This window comes from Marmota flaviventris, chromosome 6 (assembly GCF_047511675.1).
Source record: "Marmota flaviventris isolate mMarFla1 chromosome 6, mMarFla1.hap1, whole genome shotgun sequence".
Taxonomy (NCBI): domain Eukaryota; kingdom Metazoa; phylum Chordata; class Mammalia; order Rodentia; family Sciuridae; genus Marmota; species Marmota flaviventris.
Window position 1 is genome coordinate 35,813,908 of NC_092503.1, and position 22,658 is coordinate 35,836,565.

At 34.1% G+C, this 22,658-nt stretch overlaps 1 protein-coding gene across 6 annotated transcripts in view; it reads left to right on the plus strand.

The window, feature by feature from the left end:
- Ptprk (protein tyrosine phosphatase receptor type K) overlaps positions 1-22,658 on the plus strand; it is a 542,901-nt gene that overhangs the window by 478,814 nt on the left and 41,429 nt on the right. For 4 of the 6 annotated variants that reach the window (XM_071613038.1, XM_027947359.3, XM_071613041.1 and 1 more), the window contains one exon: positions 20,945-21,083. In XM_071613038.1, the coding sequence (XP_071469139.1) occupies positions 20,945-21,083 (139 nt within the window). The remainder of the gene's footprint in view (positions 1-20,944; positions 21,084-22,658) is intronic. The other 2 variants (XM_071613039.1, XM_027947360.3) reach the window with 1 other exon arrangement.

Genomic DNA, 22,658 nt, shown 5'->3' on the forward strand with positions numbered 1-22,658 from the left:
CTTTCATTCTCATTCTGCATCTGGAACATGGTGCTCACAAGCTTTATGAAGAGTCAGCAAAGTAGGAAAGTTGACCTTCAGTTGGCCAAGTACTCTCATTAATAGCTGCATAATGGAGGCAATAGTAGTCCAGCACCATTCTAACCTTGCTTTGAAACTTAATTCTTAGTTCACTGAAGAATTAGAAATGTGGCAGAATCAGGGAGTAGGATAATCGTAATGTCAAAATGGAATCCATTTCATATTCTAATGAATCCAAAGCATCAAAAGTATCACATCAAAAAAAATGTTCTCACTTAAGAAAGTTTATAAAAAATATTTAATGTTTTCATACCTACTCTCTACTTCATGTCCTGTACTAAGCACTAAGAAAATATTAACAATGAATGAAAAAGTCCACACTCTTAATAAGCTGTGATCAGTAGGAAAGCCTGATAGAGGAGCTAATAATTTTTGCAATGTGTCTGGACATTTAACATCATTCCATAAATAATAGCACTAAAGGGGGACAGTGGCCATATCCACATAGGTAACAGCATGAACCAAAGTATGTAGGCAAGAAAGCTAGTAGAATGAATGTTCCAGAAAATTATGTAGAAAATGGGTAAGAAATTAGGCTGAAAGATATTTTTCTACTGAGTTATGAAAGGACTCAAGATTGACTTTACTTTGCAAGGTAACTATCAACAATGATTTAAAGAATTTATCTTCTCCTGTCCTTTAATTTCAAAAATTTAGTAACATTAAAAAGTGTTGTGTTCTGAAATAATATCTAAAACAACTATTGTCATTTTGTCTTTGCTCCCATATATCTTACACTGCAGTAACTAGTTTGCAGTTGTTTGTAGTTACTGTTTTATCCTGAACTTTTCCTATCTTATTGTATGCATTCATTTTAAGTGACCAAATATGGTTATAAATTGTGTGTTTGCTATAATTTACATTCTATTTTTATTTTCCCTGAAGGATTTGCATGCTTTTGAACAGGACAATTATGAGATCATATTTAGGTCCTAAAAATGCACATCTTAAGGCTGCTGGTAGATTGGGGTGAGTAGGACTTGAGTTGGAAACCTCAGTAAGGGAGCCACTGCAGAGTAGTGGGGGAAAGTGTTGATACCCACCTCTGCATCCTCATCCTTATCTCTAAAAGGAAATACAGCAGCTGCAGAGGTATGTGTGAAAGTTAATTGCAATAATATATTAGAAGAACTTGGCATTTATGAACCTCCTAAATAATTAGTCATTCAACAGAAGAAGCTATGAAAAAAAAATGTAAAGGTCAGTTTGACTTTTAGACACCCAATTTCCCAAAAGACTGAATTATTTGAATGTGGGTTCTGCCTTATTCATTTCATGAGGTCACATTTCATGTAACTTATATTATTGCCCTACATATATATTTCTTCAGGGAATGAATTAATTCATACCAGGAAATAGATGCCTGTTGGTTAGATGGACAAACAATTGCCTAGGGGGAAACATGGTAGAAGAGTCTTCTTTTGAAAGGATTGATGTATCCATTAATCCAAGAAGTGGCAAGTAAGTAAACAGTCATCCAGTAGTGATAGGTACTCTCTTCTCTTGCCAGGGTAAGTGTATGTTAGCGGGAGAACAAGTGCTTGGAGAAAATTATGAGATAGATGTTAAGGTCCATCTAGAATCCCAAAGGTTTCTAAGCATTGTGAAATACAAGTCAAGTCTGAAAAAGAACTAAATTGCCTTTCCCCTGAGTGGCATTGAAATGAGTTATAATTTGTTTAAGGTCTGCCTCCTATTCCAGTGTGCAGGCTTTCTGAGAGCAGAGTTTGGGTCAGACTTAAACCTGCCTTTTCAGGTAGTACAGCAGGTACTTAAAAATATTTACCAAGCAGATTTAAAAATGCAAAGTGAAGGAATGGGACACTGGTTAGAGAGCTGGGTCAATCACAATTTTACTATGATGTTTTCTTCTACTTATCACAGTAGGAAGGAAAGTGACACAAAATGAGCAAAACCTAATCAACTACTCTAAGTCTCTGTTCCATCATAAGCAAAGAAATGAGCAACAACAACAAAAATTATGTAAGACACACTATATAAAAAGAATATTTTATTTTTCAAAATTCTGTAATTTTGTCAAGAATTAATGTTCTATGCCAATAACTTCTCACTCACTCAAAGTAATACTGATAATTGTATACTAAGTCCCTGCTATGTGCCAGGGATTTCTAGGTACTTTAAATATATATTTGATAACCTTAGAAACCAACTCAGAGCACAAGAATTACTGATCTCATTTTAAAGATCAGAAGTCTCAAAACAAAAAAAAAAAAAATGTCACTTGTTCCAGATCTCACAGCAGTTTTTCCTGTCTCAAGTTTTTTATGCTTTAGAGAGTGATTCTCATCCCTTTTCCAAACATAGCTCTTTAGCTCTTGGGACACAGCTATCACAATGGGATTATGTTTTTACTTGATTTAAAGAAGAGACCATTCGACCCATGAACAAAGAGAACAAAAATAAAATAGAACCAAGTTTCAGGCCCTTCTACAGCAGGTATTTGGTGTGGAAGAGAGGAGAATGACAAGAATTTCTGTTTCCAGCAAACACAGGTGACAGTGGAAAATGAGAAGGAGACCTGCCCACCCATATTTCTCAAACATGGATTGGATAATTTTTGCCTTCCCTTGTACATGACCTTGCAATACCATCAATCAGATCTCCTATCGCATAGACCTCATGGTATTCTTCAGTACTTAAAGCACAAACCTTGAAAACATTGTTTGAAACACACTGGAAATTATATAGGCTGAATAATGGCTGTCTAAAAGTGTCAGGTCCCAATTCCTGGAAGCTGTGAATATTACCTTTCAAGGAGATGTTTTTACCGAGGAGGAGACTGAGTAAAGAACCTTGACAGGGGAAGGTGACTCTACCAACACTTTGGTTTGGGTACAGCTATGCTGCCTTTGAACATCTGGTTCTCAGAATTATAATAAATGTGTTATTTTCATCACCGAATTTGTGGTATTTTTTCCCCCCAGTGGCCATGGGAAGCTAATATCTACATAGAAAATAATTCTATGACCTTTTCTCTGAGGTGTAGTTTTTCAGTCAGCATTTTACCTTATTGAACTGGGATTAAAACCAGAGTTTTCTAATCTACAAACCATTGATTTTCATCTTCATGTAAATGTGTTTGCTTATTCCTTCTCTATAAAGTAGGCAATTTAGCAGAGGATTTATAAGAATGTATTGTATCCTTTGAGGTTCATTTTAAATAACTTTGATATAACAAAAGTTGGAGAAAACAATCTGTCTGACTCTGAGACTTTGGAATATGAATTCATACACACTAATGAAGGAAAACAAAACTTGGCCTCAGAGGGAGAGAGTGTCTTATGCAAATCTTTGTTGTCAGCCAAGTTCATACATGCAGAATGCAAAACTGTGTTTCACCATTTGTTGGAGATTTAGGAATAGCTTGAGATAATCTAATTTAAAAGGACTAGCAAATTCTGTCAGCTTTGTAGAATTTATTCCTCGTATGTCAAAGATATACTTATTATGCTGCAAAATAAACTAACACTCTGTATGACCTTAGATGAAAAAGTAAATATTAGAGTTTGTGTTTTATTCTCTCATGTGCTTTGTATTGGTGCATGTTAATGAACTTCAGAACTATACCACTGGTGCTGCAGGATCTACTGACAAATTCTGCATGTTATCGGAGATTAATTAAATGTGGTTCTGGTTTTATACACTAACAAAATGTTAGCATTAACTTTACTCTTTGATACTGCGTTTACATTTCTTATAAATGTAAATATATAATAGGCAACCAACAATTTTATCTTTTTCCTTAAAAATATTCCTGGTAAACAAGCGATTTCATGAAATCATGGTTTGCTGATGCCATAGCAACATAATCTTACACTGACAACATCATCTGTTACAGTGCAAATGGTTATACTCATGTACTTAGACTTTCAGTTAACCAAAGTATGTGGGATTATTTTGGGATAAGATTTATACAGATGTTTACCCAACTCTTAACAGGAATTATTTTAGTGTGTTCATATGGGTTGAAATGTTATATGCTTAAAGGATTAAGTTACTATTTTGACTCTGAATATTTATGTAGCTTTGAACTACAAGAGTAGGTTAAATGACTTATTTGAGAAAACAAAATAATACAAATGGACAGACTAAAATCTGCAAATTATCTGATTATTCTACAGATGTTCTCTATTAAAGTTAAAAATTTAAAAATAAAGTAGTTCTGTTTAAAAATATACTAAATGAAAAGTGAATCTGCATCTCTTTTATCATCATCTTGGAAATACTACTTCTCAGCAAAGTTTTTTGTTGTTTTTGTTTTTTCTTTGAGGGGGTACTGAGGATTGAATTCAGGGGCATGTGACCACTGAGCCACATCCCCAGCCTTATTTTGTATTTTATTTAGAGACAGGGGCTCACTGAGTTGTCTTACCTTGCTTTTGCTGAGGCTGGCTTGGAACTCCTGATCCTCCTGCCTGGCCTCTGACCTGCCCAGCCACTGGGATCACAGGCATGCACTGCTGCACCCAGCTCCCAGCAGAGTTTTAATGGGAAACCATAGCAGAGTAAGGGACATGTGAGAGACAATTTCAGTGGTGAAACTAACGTGACTACTAAAAAAAGAATGTTAGGAGGGACTGTGAAACTAGCTTCCAGAGAAGTTTAAAGGACAAAACTGGACTATTCAAGGCCAGAAGTTAGTGCATGTTGAGAGGGTCTTTACATCATAAAGAGTGGTGATCTTAGGCCATTTTTCTGTTGCTATAACTGAACACCAGAGGCAATAATTTATAAAGAATGAAGGCTTCTTGGTCTCATGGTTCTGGAGGCCCAGGACAAAGGTGCTACATCTGGTGAGTGTTTTCTTGTTGGAGAGACTCTGTTGAGTCCCAAAGCAGCACAGAAAATCATATGTTGACACACAACAAACGTGCTAATTTGGGTCAAGGCCTCCTTTGATTCTAATTACTTCCCAAAGTTCCCATCTACAAAAACCATAGTCAGATTAAGTTTTCACTTACCTTCTTAATACTTGGCAATGGGGATTTCAACAGAATTTTGGTGGAGACATTCAAATCATACCAAGTAGAGGGAGGTTGCTTGCTGCTCTGTATGGAAGGGAGCTGGTTTCCATTTCAAGATTGGTAACCCATGGGTCTCACTGAGTTGCTTAGTACCTTGCCATTGCTGAGGATGGCTTTGAATTCGTGATCCTCCTGTCTTAGCCTCCCTAGCTGCTGGGATTATAGGAATGTGCCTCCGCACGCAGCTTCCTTCCAGTTCTTAACTAGAACACTGATATGGCTGGACAACCTCTCTGTTCCTATACAAAAGTGAGTCTCTTCATTCATCTCTATAAAGAAATTAAAACCCTTTATTCATACTGCGATATGCAGTCTAGAATTCTCTGTAAATTCTCTGGTAAAATCTAGTCATTCTCAAATATTAGTTAACAGGTAGTTCTAGTTTCACACACTATGAAAAATTTAAATTATTACTTTTTCTAACTGATGCTGAATTTAATTTATACATTTATTCTAACTGAAGGATTACAGTAGGGAACAATATATTTTATTCTTTTCATTAAAAATATTCCCCCAAATAAGAAGATTCATAATGTCATGGTTTGCTTATCTACTTTAAGAGTCAGGCAGCTTTCTAGGTTCAAAAAAATGGAGCAGATCAGGTCAGTCCTTTCCTAGCCATGAACCCACCTCATTTTTTCCCACAAGACCAAACAGTTCAAACTATAAAATAGATATTCAAGGTCATACCCTGTCCAGAAAGAAAGCTGCAGAAGTCCACAGTTGTGGAGAAGGAATAACTTTGAGAGTTTTGACTGATCTAAGTATGTCCTGTGATTTTTACCAGTTGAGGAACCATGGTTCTATACTTACATCTTCCAATAGAGGTTTTCTTTAAGGATACTCCCTTCTTCTGTCCCTAGACCCCCCTCTTAGGACTACCCTGAAAATCTGCAGAGTTCCAATTCTGTCAGAACCCAGCAGATGTTCTTTCAAAAGAATGGTCACACTTTGGAATTTTCATGTTACAAATTGGAGCCCTCAGATTTGGTCAGATGTTCTGTTTCTTCAGATCTGTGGGTCAGGTCAGGGGATATTAGGAAGACAAATTAAATGAATTATAATATCAGGATTAGAGGAATCCTAATTCCAAATGCAGTTTCATTTGCGGCAAGGTTTGTGTTTATTAGTGCCCTTTACCCTGTCCCCTGTGGGAATAAGGATACCTTGCAGAGGTAAGAATAAGTTATTTTTCTTTAAATATAATATAATCTGAGCTCAAGATAGGATATTTTGGCATGATTTTGGCCTCATCATTTAGCAAAATCAGACCTACCCATTCTCCTTCTCCCTTAGCAGGTCAATGTACCCACTACCATGCAAAGAAACACTGGGCTCAGTTCACTATACCTGCAAACTGCCTGTTCTCAAGAGAAATAATACTAGTTGTCAGTGCTCATTCATTTTGCTATCAGAGATGGACAGGGCTGAATTTCATATGCCAATTTGGATTGAATTCTTTTGACTCTGCTGCTGATGAGAGCAGCAGGTAGAGTTTTGCCAGTTCATCCCACCATGAATGCAGCATAGAAACCACAGTGTACAGTGTGTGAGCAGGGGAATGGGAGGGGCCTCCAGGAGGCGCCTCTCCATACTATTGCTCTGGTTTTCTGCAGACCAAATTAGGTTATTTGGAGACATCTCACAGATCTAATATGATGCAGAAAGGAAATATGAAACAAACATAATGGACTTTAGCTAGAGGAAATGAAAGCAAAAAGACATGAAAAGAAGGAAATGAAAGACTTAAAGACTAATTTATATATTTGCAAAACTGAAGAAATTATTATTATTTTTTTTGACGAAGGAGGAAAGATAAGAAAAAAAGTCTGTGATTTTACCAAGAAAAGGATATCGCTCAAAGTTTGAGAACACTGAAGGCACCACTGACAGACAGTTAACATCTTCTAAGAACTAATTTATAACAAATACTGTAGCTTGGGCGATAGTAGGCAAAAGGTTAATAGCCTATTTGCATTTGTAATGTAAAACTCTATTTTCCAAACAGTGGCAAATTACACCAAAATTCTAATGTAAAGTGAGGGATCTGTTGATCAGATATTTCCTGAATTATTTCACTTTGCTAGAGAGTGAAAATGCTTATTGGTATGTACCCTCAAAGAAAACAGACATGGGAAACAGAGGAAATAGACCTCTATAACTTTTCTTCAACATTTTTTAATTTAATATACAGTGTATATATGAAAGAATATTATTGTCCCATTTTTATAAGTGAAATAATTGACATTGAAAGAAGTTATATAACTTCCCTAAATACACACACACACACACACACACACACACATGTTAGAAGTAACCTCAAAAAGCCTTGCTCTTTTTAATTTAGAGTACAGATAAGAAACAAAACCAACAAGGGCATGGAAATTCAGAAAACCAAGGTAGCACTGAAAGGTTAGGAAAGACTTCATGGAACAGATGGTAGTTTCTTATATTGAAAGGGTCCTATTCAGACAAGAGGAAGGCTTTGAGTATTAAAAAAGAATGCTTATTATCTCAAAGGGACAAAATGTAATCCATTAAAATTTCTTGGATACAAGTATGTGTTTGATATTTTGAGATTTAGAAATTCTGAAATGTAGTCATTAGATAATTTGGGACATTCAGGCTCCATTTAAAAATACGACTCCAATCTATTCATTCACCCACAGCAAAAAAGATATTTTAGAATTAAAAACCCATCTCAAATCCCAGAATATTTATTAATAATTTAGACTTATACTAAATTTTCTCAGAACAGCTGTAACTCAAATAAAATCATTTTTAATCTGGCTCTTCTGTCCAATATTAAGGCAGTCTCTAATTTAGTAAATAAACACCTGTGAAAATTGCATTGCAACCTCTATTAATATGATTTAAACCATGTTGTGTGTTCTCCTGAGATATGCCAGATTAATGAATTATCTAAGCCTTGGTGGAAAATGACCTGCTCAAAATGAAAATAGAATTCATAACTAAAAGCAGCCAAAGAAAAGCAGCCAGTCTCAACCCTTTGATTTAAAAAATAAGAACACTGCAAATGGATTAAAAGGTTGGTCATCTTTATTATTTTAGATCATATCACATCTTTATAATCTGAGTACTATTAAAGGTTTTGTTTAATTTCTATTTATTTCTTTAATATTCAAATTATAATACATTCAAATACATGTGAGTCCCCCACCCCCTAGCATTTGTGCTTTGAATGGCATGTTTGGATGACTGGCCCAGATCTGGCATTCTGAGTTTGTGCCAACAAAAATGTCAAGTGCATTTGCCTTTTAATTACATGCAGTGCCTAGATTTTAATATTCCAAATTTTCCCTGAGGAAGAGGCTTTTCTGATCCTACAGTTTGGGAGAGTAAAAAATATGTCTGATATTAACATAATGCTTTTTTCCTCTAACATTTCCAGATATTCACATTTACCATTTTGTAAACATTTTGCTTTAGGGCTTACATTTAGTTTTCTCATAGCTTACTCTGTTATACACACTGTGTGTAGATACATGATTCAGCATTATTCATTTTATTTATCTTATTTTCTGGTAATCTTCAGCTGAACCCATTTTACTCTTAACAGGCTATTACACTTATGTCCCACACATAATAATTGATAAGTGAAAGATATAGTTGCTTATCACTTGAACTTCCCTCTTCCTTTCCTATATCTATATCATTATTATGGAAGAGCTATTGTTCCCTAGGAGTACAGCATGCTATTATTTGATTTCCCCAAAACATAAAAGTGGAATTATTATTTTTTAATCTCCTTTGTTCCTTGAGACAAGGGGGAAATCTTGTTAATTAACTAAACAGCTCCATAATTTTTGAACTCCCTTTAATTCCTAGTACATAGACAAAGCACGTAGAGCAACTTTGCTATTGTTATAATACATTGTTCCACATGTAAGTAAAAAGCTTCCCCATCTTTCATATCTTCTTCTGAACGGTCTTCTGTCCAAATTTGATGAGGTCATCCAAGGGCTTGCTCTCATTCTGTTATCTTCCTATTTTAATTCTTGGTATATGACTCTTCAGTATCAAGTGATGTTTGTTTGCTTGTTCATCATTGTTTCACAACATATCTGCTCTGTCTTGTTTAGGATGATTCTTCAGAGCCTTAAAATGTGCCCAACGCATGCCCTGGATTACCACTGCTTGCTTTAATAAATGGAAGGAAGAAAACAACACACACACAAAAAAAAAAAAAAAAAAAAAAAAAAAAAAACTTCTTTGTAGGTTTAAGATGGGGCATGGAGCATGTTTTCCTTTTTAAATTTGCTTTCATGACTTCCTCCAAGTTCCCTCCCATATGCCATTCATCCATCTAAGTATACTTTTTCTCCTGAAAGGATTTGGTGTGATCAACTGCCCATTTGTTTGTATCTCTATCTCTTCAACCTCTTTTTTTTCTTAGAGGTTGAGTTTGACAGCTTCATTGCATTCCCCTGCCTCCCTCTTTTTTTTTGTTAATTTATTTTAATAGTGGTGAAAATTATCTGTAGGTGACTAATCATATTTCTCCCTAGTAAAGGTGACAAGTGACACATGGGAGGTCATGAAGCATAAGCTACAGTTTTAATGTGGCAAAAAACTAATGGTATGAACATGAATAGACCACTAAACTTCTCTGAAGTTGTTTTTCATTGTTTGGTTTGTATGTTGAATGTCTTTAAGAAGTGGTTCAGATATCAACCATCCAGATATAATACCGTCTCCTGTGTAGGGGGACTGTGCCCCTTATGTAGTACTTGTCATAATCTGTGAACAACTACAGTCATTTGAGTACTCACCACAATCTCTACTTCTAGATTATATATCTTGTAAAGGAAAATCGTTTGTTTGGGGTTTTTTTTTGTTTGTTTGGTTTTTTTTGCCTTGTACAGTGTTTTTACCTATCAAATATTCAATCAATATGTGTCCAGTGTTGAATATAAGGTAATATCCCTGTATATTTAGAAACCAAATTTTTGTCCATCTAATGCTGCTTATTTGAAGTCATAATACCTGTGATTCAAAAATCAAGATGTGGAAAAGGATTGTATTTGAATTTCATGTTATACACCCTAACACTTAACTGAGGCCTCCTTATTAAGTGGAGTACCAGGTATTGCTCTGAGCTCTTTGCATATTTTAACACATTTAATTTTTACATTCTACCTAAAAGATAGGTATGATTATTCATCTCCATTTTACCAATGAAGAATAGTGGTTAAAAAACTTACCCTAGGTCACCTGACAAGTGACCAAAGCTGGAATTCAAACCAGATTAATAGTTTTGTTTTAGCAGAATAGTTGATTCCACCCTAGCAGTAATATATTTATTTCAGAAGTGTTAAAGCTTCTAACAATATCTTGTAGTTGATGTTTGCCCTTATATAAGTTACACACCTTGACAAATTCTAAGCATTTTCTCTTGTTATTTATATATTTGCAAGACAAACATTTTGCATTGTGTTGATCTGTATAAATCATTAGACATAAAAAAGATGAATGAGGGCCAGTGTTATGGTTTGGATGTGAGGTGTCCCCCAAAAGCTCACGTGTGAGACAATGCAAGAAATTTTACAGGAGAAATGATTGAGTTGTGTTTTAGCCCAATCATTTTTCACTGATAGGATTAATTGAAGTGGTAGGTTGTGGCTGAAGGATGTGAGAATTGGAGCGTGCCTTTGGCTATATATTTGTATCTGGAGGGTGGAGTCTCTCTGTTTGCTTCATGATCACCATTGATGAGAGCTGCTTCTCTCTCTGTCATACACTCCGTCATGATGTTCATTCAACCTCACCTCGAGCCCAAGAAATGGAGCTAGCCTTCTATGGACTAAGACCTCTGAAACCATGAGCCCTCAAATAAACTCTTCCTCCTCTATAATTGTACTGGTAGGGTCCTTTAGTCACAGCAGCGAAAAAACTGACTAAAACATCAAGGAAACATAACTCAATGGTAGAGTACTTGCCTAACATGTCAAGGCCCTTGGTTTAATCCCCAGCACCACAAAAAGTAAAATGAAATGAAAATATGAAGGAGGTTATGTCTCTGTCCTCACCATGTACGTTGCAGATCTTCTGAAACTACATGCAATACAGTTTTATTTGTGGGTTATGGAAAAATAATTAACTAGTGTTTAGAGATGAGAGTTAATTATAGATAAAATCTTGGGAAAAATAAAGAAAGTAAAATTTCATGACCTGACTTACAGTTCTTGAAACCTAGTAGATTAGGTGCTTGGAACATCTCAGCATCATAGTTCTACCCTGGATTGGACTCATCTTTAGATATACTGCTGCACCCACAGCAAGCGAGGAAAGACCTCCAAAGACTCACTATTCTGCAAGGGGAAAAAAGAAGGGACAGAAGGAAGGAAGGAAAGAGAGAGGGAGGGAGGGAGAGAGAGGAGGGTGTGAGAGGAAGGAAGAAAGGAGAGAGGGAGGGAGGAAAGAAGGCATAGAACAAAGGGGAAAAAATGTGACTGAAGCTGAGGAAGGTGAGCAATAGAGAGAAAGAGGTTAGCCAATCCCCCCCCCCAAAAAAAAAAAACAAATGCCAAATGTTTTCTCTGATATAAGGTGCCTGACTCATAGTGGTGTAGGGAGGGGGAGCATGGGAGGAATAGAGGAACTCTAGATAGGACAGAGGAGTGGGAGGGGAAGGGAGGGAGCAGGGCGCTAGCAAAGATGGTAGAATGTGATGTACATCATTATCCAAAGTACATGTATGAAGACACAGATTGGTGTGAAGATACTTTGTATACAAGTATACAAAAGAGATATGAAAAATTGTGTTCTATATGTGTAATAAGAATTGTAATGCATTCTGCTGTCATTTATTTTTTAAAAAAATCAATTAAAATAAAAAGAAAGAAAGAAGGTTTCGTAGTCCCAAAGGGGAGATACTAAAATATATTGCCCTGAAAACACTGATCTTGGGGCTGTTCCTAAGAAAGTAGCCTAGCCTGAGACTGCCACACAGAGCTGGCAGAGATGGTCTGAGTCCCATATTGCTTCATAGCTACTGGTAGAAGAAAATGCAAATTTTGTTTTAGATGAAAGCAAGATCCATTTAGGCCTGTAGGATTCCTACAGACTAACAGAAAGCAATTAACTCACAATCAAAGGTCACCAAGCTTTCTTGAAAGTAACTCACTGTGAGAGTTAGCAGAAGCAACAGATCTAAATCCTCACTGAACTGCAGGTAGTGGGACTGCCAACTATGATATATAAAATAGCTGCATACAAAACAAAGAAATAAAGTATAGATCGTGAAGATTAGCGAGATGCTATTAGGAATAACTAAACAAACAGTCATTTACCAAGAAATAAATAGAACTTAACAGGAAAGAAAAACATAGTTGCCAAAGTTTAAAAATAACTCTTTGGGTAGAGTTAATAAAAGATTTGACTAAAGTAAAGAGATAAATTATTAGTTGGACTTTAGATTTGAAAAGGTTATGCAGAGTAAAATATAAAGAAGAGCTAATATGCTCAAGAAACCATGTACATGGTTTCATGCCTTTCATATATAACAACACGTTATAGACCTATGGTAAATAAAACCATGTAATATCAGCATGAAATAGATATGCTGCATGAAAATAATGGAAAATTCAGAAAGGGACTCATGCAATTATGTAATTTTGATATAGGACAGAAGTAGTTTTATAGATCCTTGAATCAATTCATATATTATACACAGATAACTAATATTTACATAGGAAGAGTAGAGGACTTGAAATACTTCTTACTGTACATCATGCTCAGAAAGAAATTCTACATTGATACAGAATTAAATATGAAATGCACAGTTTTAAATTTTTCAGAGAAAAAAAATTTATGAATTCAAGATGGAAAAGGACTTATTAAACAATAAACACTAGCCTTACAAAAAGATGGATGTATTTGAATTCATTAAAATTAAAACTGCTATTCATTCACCAGTATACCATAAATAAAGTGAGAAGAGAAGCCACTGATAGAATTCAGGACACATTTATTATCCCCCAAATATGGAACTTTGGCATATTAAATATTTTAAGTTGAAAATAATTTGAGAAAAATGACAGAAGTAAGAGGATCTCTTTGACCTTAACCTGCCCTTTTCCCCTGAAGCAAGCTATAAAAACTAGGAAGGATTTTCTGATTTCCTCACTGATCATAAGACCCTCATATGAAAAGTACTCTTCCTTAAGACCCTCATATGAAAAGTACCTTTCCTAGAGTAAAACTGAGTCTTTATCTCTGAAGATGAGAGGAAACAATCTGAACAAACTGGCTTTGCTATCTATCCTGTTTTCTAACCTTATACCAATATGTCCTGTCATTTCTTTCTCTATGGCTGTCCACCATTCATCAATCCTGATATAAAAAACAAAGGTTTAACTGTGGCTTTGAGACTTCATTTCCTTATGAAGGCTCCCATATCTCATAAAATTTACAATAAATAATTTTTTATCCTTTTTTCCTATTAATCTCTCTTTTGTTATAAAGGTCCTAGCCATGATTTTGGGAGGTTAAAAGGATAGGTATTTTCCCTTCTCTGTACCATGCAATAGGAAAAAGTATTGGCAATATAAATAACTGACAAATAACTAGTATCCAGATGTAAAATCAAAAGAAAAAAAAATAAGAACAAAATAGGAAAAAGAAAGTTACTAAGCATTTCAGAGAACAGATAGAAATATTCCAAGTCCCTCAAAAATCATTTTAGTTGTAGTCAAATGCTTATTAGATATCATTTTCTACCACCAAATTGACACGAAGAAGTCTGATGATACAAAGTGTTAAGATGTAAGTTAAATGGAGTTTACATACCCTGCTGTTGGAAATATAAAATGGTAGCAATTAATCCTTATCTTATAAAGTTGGCTATCCACATCTTTGTTTCAGTCCAAATGGACTGGATACAACCCAGGAGCCATGGTTTAGCAGCCCCTGATATAGACTGGGGAGGATTTGATTACTTGGGAATGAGTAGACTGTTCTAAATAATTAGGATATATGATAGATACTGTAAAGAATTGTCAATATATGAGGTTGAAAAGGTTGATTGGAGTCTGATTTTGAAAAGCCTTAGATGTTAAAACTTTTGCCTTTTCATCTTGAAATGGAAGCAGTTAAAGTAGTTAATTACATTTGCATTTTAGAAAACTCATCCTGGTACCAAAATATGATCTAAATCTGAGGAGACCAATATAGGAAGCAGGAGGGTTAGTGAAAAAATCAAAATAATTGAGTCTTGAATGTAGTAAAAGAACAAGAGTCCATGACAAATTTCAGAGATAGTTAGAACATAAACTCAACTGTTTAATAAGGAAGACAACACAGTTTCTATTTTACCCAACTGAATACATTTAACTAAATGAAAAATTTGATGAAAAAATTATATGAGCAATAAAATATATGTCCTTAAATTACTATGAAGTAAGATAATATTGTCCACATTTTTTGACCTTTAAATATATTATTAGAAGATGTTACTTTTTAAAATTATTTCTATCATTTATTTTCAGAATTTTATGTACTATTTTGAGCCATAATTTTAAAGCCAAAGCAAATTTAGAGAACCTAAGACTATAAAGAGATGCCTTAAGCAATGTGAAATTAATTTTAAGCACTTATAATATTGATCTATACTTTTATGTCATAGTTGTTTAAAGTCTATTCTCAAAAATTTTCATCAAAATTTTATTACTAAACAAGAATAAGTTATTTTTCAGCTACTGTTAAGACAAAATGTGTGGCATATAGCTCTTTTCTTATTTCACCAATATAAATCTCTGACTGACCCTTTTTTGTAGTCAGCAATCCAAGGGTGGACAGGTTTCATGAGATCATATGAGGTGCTGAAGCAAAATGACTTCAAAGGATGATTGAGTTAAATAATAAATACTTCAAGATGCCCGTAAGGCTCAGGCATCCAAGGTGGCAGACTATTTAATTAATAACATGTACTTTACAAAACCCATCATTATATATTTATGTGATAGACTGCTAAGATTTTTTAAAGCGGTTCTTCAGTAATGTCAGTTACCCTGATCACAGGTTTTCATTTTTATATGATGGACCCAGAAGGCTAACCTCTAGGTCACATCTACCCAGGTTGATTTACTAGTACTTCTCTCCTAAGTACTTCAGTTATAAAATTTTTTCACATCATTATGTTACTCAATATTTCTAAAAGGTATGTAATATTGGTGCTTTTATTATTTTGTTTTATACAAAGGGTATCATCTCTAAGAGATCTAACTTGAGCATTGTCATACAACAAATAATTCCTAATAGATGTAGAATTGCCTTCTCAAGTGTTTTGGTCCTCTACGCTGCCTGCCCAAAGATCTGGTTATGATATACACAGGTTTCAAATTGATCCAATGACTTGCAAAGCCACTTTAGTCCTAGGTCAAAATTACACTACCCCATGAGACACTTTCTGGATTTGTCATTATTTTCCAAGAGGCATATTGCTTGGTTTGTAATATCATTCTACAATATGTTTGCTGTATGAAAAGTGTGTGTGCCTAGTTCTCTTGTTCTTCAGCATCTTTGCTCTTTAATGCTTTATTCTGAATAACTTCTTCAGATATAAAGTCCAATTAATAATTTACCTCTTCCAATAAAAGAAGGAGCTAAGAATGAAAACAGGATCTGATTCCAGATCCTTTGTGTTGTACACTGGAATTTCCTTGTACTGGTTTGGTGGCAGGTGGTGGCAGATGGTGGAAACAGCTCTGTGAGGGAGCAGATAGCATCAACTGTTGACATGCCCAAGAACAATTTAAAAATATATGTCCCAAGTTCATCTTTGGCTACCATCCAAAACAATAAGATCAGAGAGATCCTTGTGTGCTTTAGGAAGGCAACTATTTTTTTTTAAATGTCAGTACATCTACTGTAGGGAGGATTAGTGTCATTCTTCTATTTATTCAACTATTATTTTTGTACCATTGCTTCTTTTCAAGATTTTATAGAAATACAATAATAAACAAAACAAACATAATTCCTGCTTTTGTGGACTTTATCTTAACCATGGGAAGCTGCTGGAGCACTCTAACCATTGGAGTGTTACCATCCTATTGAAGTATTAGAAATGCTATGTGGGTTTTGATGTAAAATAGATGAAGTGTAGTCAGGGAGAAAAATAGGCAGCTGTTGTGTGGTCTGGGTAAGAGAAGATGTTGACCTAAGGTAAAGTAGTAGGAACGGGCATAGAAAAATATAGACACCATATTTAGAAGTAGGAGTTCTTTGTAACTAATTGCATGATAAGGAGAAGTAAAGTGACCATGTTTGCACAGGAAAACTCCAGTTGTTGCCTGTCGTGTTTATTGAATATCCTCTTTCACTTTCAAAGAATCTGAAATCAAATGATAACTTATATGTTATTTCTAGAGATAAAGAGGGGAGGGAGGATTATTCTGGTTTGAACCACTGTGGATAATTGTTTTATTTGCCGAAAGAAGGGGAACTAGAAAATTAGGTATCAGAAAAGTGTGAATTCAGTTTTGGACATAGTGAATGTAAGGCAGCTGTCATACATTGAAGGGAAGAATAGTAATCAGATGACAACATGTGCCAGAAGTTCAAGTAGGACCTGTTTGTCAAAGATGTATTGCTTTGAGATTGATCAGCATGGATGATAACTCAACTAATGAAAGTGTTTAAGATCATGAAGCTGGAAAGTGTGGAAAAAGTGTCAAGAATCTGAGGTCCTTGAGGATCTCAAAAGAGGTATCTGCTTTTAAGGGCTGGGTAAACAAGGAGGGACTCAAAAAAGGTGATTTGTAAAGAAGAAGCTAGAGTCTTAAGAAAACTAGAAGACAATCCAGGAAAAGTATTGCTAGGAGTATGGAATCGACAAGAATGGCAAATGCTTTTTAAGAGGTCATGTAAAATAAGAGGAGAAAAGTGCTTATTAAAATCTGTAAATCCTGTTCTTGGTGATTTGGGGAGCTACATAACTGATTGTATGAGGTTTAAGAAATAATTACAATGTGAAATATGAGCAAGATTTCAGAACTTCAACTGATAAAGGAAGAACACATTAGTGAATACAAAGAGAATTCTCAGGATTTGAGTGATTATGTCTCTAAAGATGCTATATGATCACCTGTCATGCTGTATTTAGAGGCTTTTTTATTTCTTTTTTTTTATTGGTTGTTCAAAACATTACAAAGCTCATGACATATCATCTTCCATACATTTGATTCAAGTGGGTTATGAACTCCCATTTTTTACCCCAAATACAAGTTGCAGAATCACATCGTTTACACATCCACATTTTTACATAATACCATATTAATGACTGTTGTATTCTGATGTCCATCATGAAGCTTGAAGAATAATTTTGTTTTGATCCCAACAATTACAATTAGAATAGTGTTTTTTTGGTTGTGTTTTTTGTTGTTGTTGTTGTTTGTTTGTTTTTGTTTTTTTACCACGGATTGAACTCAGGGGCACTCAACAACTAATCCTCATCCCCCACCCTATTTTTGTATTTTATTTTAGAGACAGGGTCACACTGAGTTGATTAGTGCCTCGCCATTGCTGAGGCTGGCTTTGAACTATCGATCCTCCTGTTTCAGCCTCCCAAAATGCTGGGATTACAGGCATGCAACACAGCTCCCAGCTCCCCAGAGCTGGCTGAACTTTCAATCCTCTGCTTCAGCCTCCTGAGCTAATGGGATTACTGATGTGATTACCACCATGTCTGGGTAGTTCTAATTTTTTAAAATAAATTAGTGTGACTTTAAAATTTATAAAGCTACCTTAGCTATTTGTGCCCCCCCCAAAAATTCATCTCATAAAATTATTAAATAAATATGAAATTTGTAGTTTTTTTCACTATACAAAAGAATTATGCTGATTTTAACTATAGGAGACTGGGAATTCTCTGAATTTCCTTCGGCAGACAAAAAATTTATGGTAAAGGAAAGCATTTCTGAAAGAAGTTGTTCCACATTGTCTTTGTTTATATGCATAAATTATAAACAGGGCTCAGGGGTACAACCACTATAATAGATTTTTGCTCTCCTTGAGGAAAATAGAAAATGCTCACTTAGGGGCTATTGCTTGTATTTCCCTTAATGAATCTTCTAAGCTTGAATGATTTGAAATAGGATATTTATGTTCTTTTGTTCTAGTAGGACATGGAACATAGAAAAACATGTGATTAAAGTATGCAAAGTAATAAATTTATACAGACATATTGTATGAAAAAATATTTCTGGTAGTAGTAAAAGTGATAATAAATGTCATTATTAAAGACTTTGAAGAGAATTCACAATCAAGGGAAAGTAACCACCAAATCATAAGTACTTAGAGAATTTGATTAACCTTCTATACTCAAGTTTAAAAATTATGTTGAATATTGGTAAACAACTCTGCACAAGAATTGTAATCATGATAGACAAAGCGCTCTTACCCAACTCAAATAAATGAACCTGGATTTTTTAGAAAAAGTATACCATCACAGGATGAGTTTATCAAATTACAATGTTATATGCAAACAAGAAATCGTATTCCAAAGAATTGTCAGAAACATTTAATTCTGTGAGTCAGGTATGTCAGAAAACCCCAAAGGGATCAAACCTGATGAAAGTAGTCTTTAATTAGTGAATAATGAGAATGTGTTTTATGGACTGAAGTTTTTACTAGGGATTTTTACACCAAACAGTCTTACCAGTCTGCTTCCATTTCTCAGTGAAGAAGTATCGGTGTCAAACATCTAATTTAAGAACTAAAATCAATAAATGTACTTTGGATTTTATATTCAATTTTGAAATGTACTCCACCTGTTCTCAGTATTTACATCTATGTTTTACATATAAATGGATTTCTAAAGTCACAAGTACATACATATATATGTACACTGACCCTGGAAAGGAAAAGATCTGCAACATATTTACTACTTGTTTTGATGAATTGAGAGCTATATTTTGCAATGTGTTAAGCACTAAGCAACCTCTATACATAATTGAGGTTGGAAGGTTGGAAATTCCCTGAAGCATGCATGTATGGAGAGTGTTAAGTCATAAATGAGAACACCCTTCACTTACCAGAAAACAAAACAATACAAAAAAAAACATAGGCTTACTTTTTGTTTTGCTTTGTTTTGTTTGCTTAAGAATAGTTGTTACCAATTACTGGTCCAAAGGGAAGTTTTATCCTATGAAATTAAAATAGTTCTAGTGAGTTGCTTTATAAAGTTAACTGTGTTCTAACCACTTTTTCCTCAAACAGTCTTTCCCACTGGTTTAATTTCAAATTACCATTTTATAAAATAATATTAGGTAAATTTATTCTTTCAAATTTCTCAGTTGGAAAAATCAAAATATAGTCTTATCAAAGTGCCTTTTGGCAGAACCATAGCTGGTGGGAAAACTGGAACACATATTTATATGTGAAGATCTGGGAGTCAGGAGGAAAGAAGACAAGAGGAGGAGCTAATGAAAGGGTTGGAATATAGGAAAATGAGTAACATTTTCCAGAGAATGAAGAAATTGTCCTTTGGAAAGAGATGACATTCGAGTTTTAGACTTGTTTATATGTCTGTTTATTCAGCCATCATTTCTTGACACCAAATGTAAGCTGATATTTTGGGTGTTAGAAGACAATTCCCAAATAAGACTGATTCTAAGAATGCCTTTGGCTTTTGCCACACAGGTTCTTGGCAGTAGGGCCTACTAGTTTGGACACTGAGAACTGATAGGCTAGAAGATAAGAGATGTATCAATTTTTTTCCCTGTCCTTGAGCAATTGATGATCTCTCTCCCATTTTCTATGCCTGCAGAGTTTTTATATCTTTAAAGTATAAATAATAATACTTTCTCTGCCAGTTTGCAAGGCAAATGAAGTAAAAGGAAAATGTCTTCAGAGAGTTTAGTAGGGCTAATATATTGACTAAAGAATCTAAATTTAATTGTGTCCATATATGAGGGTGAGTGTGGTTTTGAGAAAGAAAGGAAGTGAGGCAAGAAAGAAAACCATCTTCTCCAAGTTCTGTTTCCCGAGTTTATTATCTGGATCTTATTTGTTAAGAGAATGTGAAATATTCTTGGATGTATCTTTTTTTGCTTTAATACTTGTTTCTGCTGCAAAACCAACTCTTCATCTCAAATCTCTTATATTGAGTTATGAGTTTATGCCTCTAGTAATTGGATTAGGCATTTACGTAACCTAACCCTCTGGCTTAGATTAATGTCATTGACACTACCTGAAGGCACCAAGAATAGCACTTTGCACTGAGTCTAGACGTGTTTGCTGAATGAATTGATAGACAGACGAATCTAGATCTGACCTCATTTCTTCCCAGTATATTATTTGCTAAAATCCAATATTTTGACTTTTAAAGATCTTGGGAGAAAAATAATTTGCCATTCCCTTGGATAGTTATTTCTGTGGGTTTTTTATTTTTTTTTTATTATCATTTTTTGTGTTTAAAAAAAAATTCTAGTGTGAAATCTTTCCACTTGACCAAAAATGTCTTATGCTGTACTTTAGCAAACTTATATATATTTTTTATTTTCAGGTGGCTTTTATTTAAATACAAATAAATTTAAATTTTATTTACATACAATAAATATATTTTTATTTATATTTATTTATTTTAGTTGTCAATGGACATTTATTTATTTATTTTATTTATATGTAGTGCTGAGAATTGAACCCAGTGCCTTACACATGCTAGGCAAGTACTCCACCACTGAGCCACAACCCCAGACCCTACAAATTGTCTTTTTATAGTAACTGTTAGCTGGTGATAATTTTCCTTTCTGTGATAATTAGCTGCTTTCAGTAACTTATTTTTCTGATTCGTTTAGCAGCAGCAACAGAAGAACCAGAAGTGATCCCAGATCCTGCCAAGCAGACAGACAGAGTGGTGAAAATCGCAGGAATTAGTGCTGGAATATTGGTGTTCATCCTCCTCCTCCTAGTTGTCATATTAATTGTAAAAAAGAGGTAAGATCTGATATTGTCCTGTACAGCTCACATACTCTTTATATCACTAGTTTTCAGTTTTTTTTTCCTTTGAACTCTTTTAAATCACAACAAATGAGAAGACTTTAATTTTAAAGTTTTGCCAGCACTGAAGTCTACTATTGGGCTTTTCAAATAAATTCTTACTTGTTATTGGGCTTTTCAAATAAATTCTTATTTGTTTAATAAGAATTTATTTTGGATATAAACATATTTGTTTAACCTTGAAATAAATGTGAGAACTTAAATTTCTCAAATGCAGAGACACTTGAGACATTATTTTATCTTATATTTGAAGTATTATATTAAGAATGACAAAATATGGATATTTTGTGGTACATTTGGACTAGAGTCTGAATTATATTGTTATTCTGTATTTCTCTAAAGCTCAGCTGCCAATAAGATGAAAATATAAATGTTGTTTAATGACATTGTATATTAAATATTCAATGACTAAAAATTTAAAGTGAAGAGTAAATATTTTAATTGAACATTATCTTTTTTTTCTATATCAACCAATATTGCCATCTTTTGGAAACACTTAAAGATATTAAGATCTGCTGAAACTTCTACTGGTGTCTTCTAAAAATTAAAGTATATTCCTGCTGAAAAAATATTTAAAAGTATACAATTTTTGTAATTTGAGCTTTTGGCCATTATATAATGTCATAATCTGTGAATCGCTGTCTTAGAAAGTAATATGGCAATTCAGTCCTTCCAGTCACATATTTTGGATTACGCATCTATCTGGAAGGACTTTAAAAAAAAATTCTACATGCAGAGTTCATTCCCACAGTTTTGTGTATCAAAGTGGTCATAGTTTATGAATTCTATTGAATAATATAATAAACTATGTTGCTTAGATTGCATTAAATCTAATAGTATACTATGGTAACTAGTTTGTACTTGAAATAAAGCATTAACATTATAGATAAGACTCATACTACATGTTTTAACAATTCCATCAGAGTTTATTTTAATATATTGCCTCTTTACAATTATCCCCTGGAGATATATATGTTGGAGAAGACACATCTGCATTAGAAACATTAGGTATGCATTATAGTGTTTTGTGTTAAATTAGCTACATACGTGCTTTCCCCAAATAGTGCTTTCTCTTTTTGCTTTTGTCTACTTCTGTGATTGGGAAATACATCATATGTGAGACAAGATGATTTAAATACTTTAGAAACATAAATTTTCCAATAAAGATCAATAAAATCATAGAATAGAAACTTGGGATCTTATCTCTCTGTTTAGTTTACATTTATATTTGTAAAGTGGCATAAACTAAACAGTTTAGAGAGTTAAATAAACATTGCTTCACAATTAAATTTATTCTAATCACTTCAGATTGGATGGATGTGAGCATGAGTGACTTCTGATTGTGTCCTCGCTCAGAATTGGAATGAGCTTATTTTTATTTGTTATTTTTTTGAAAACATTTATTAGTTTTTAGTAGCTCTCCATATCCATGGCTCTCTCTCTTAGAAATAAAAAAGAATTTGAAAACTAAACTTCTTGAACTATGTTAAAACAGTCACTAAGCATGATTTG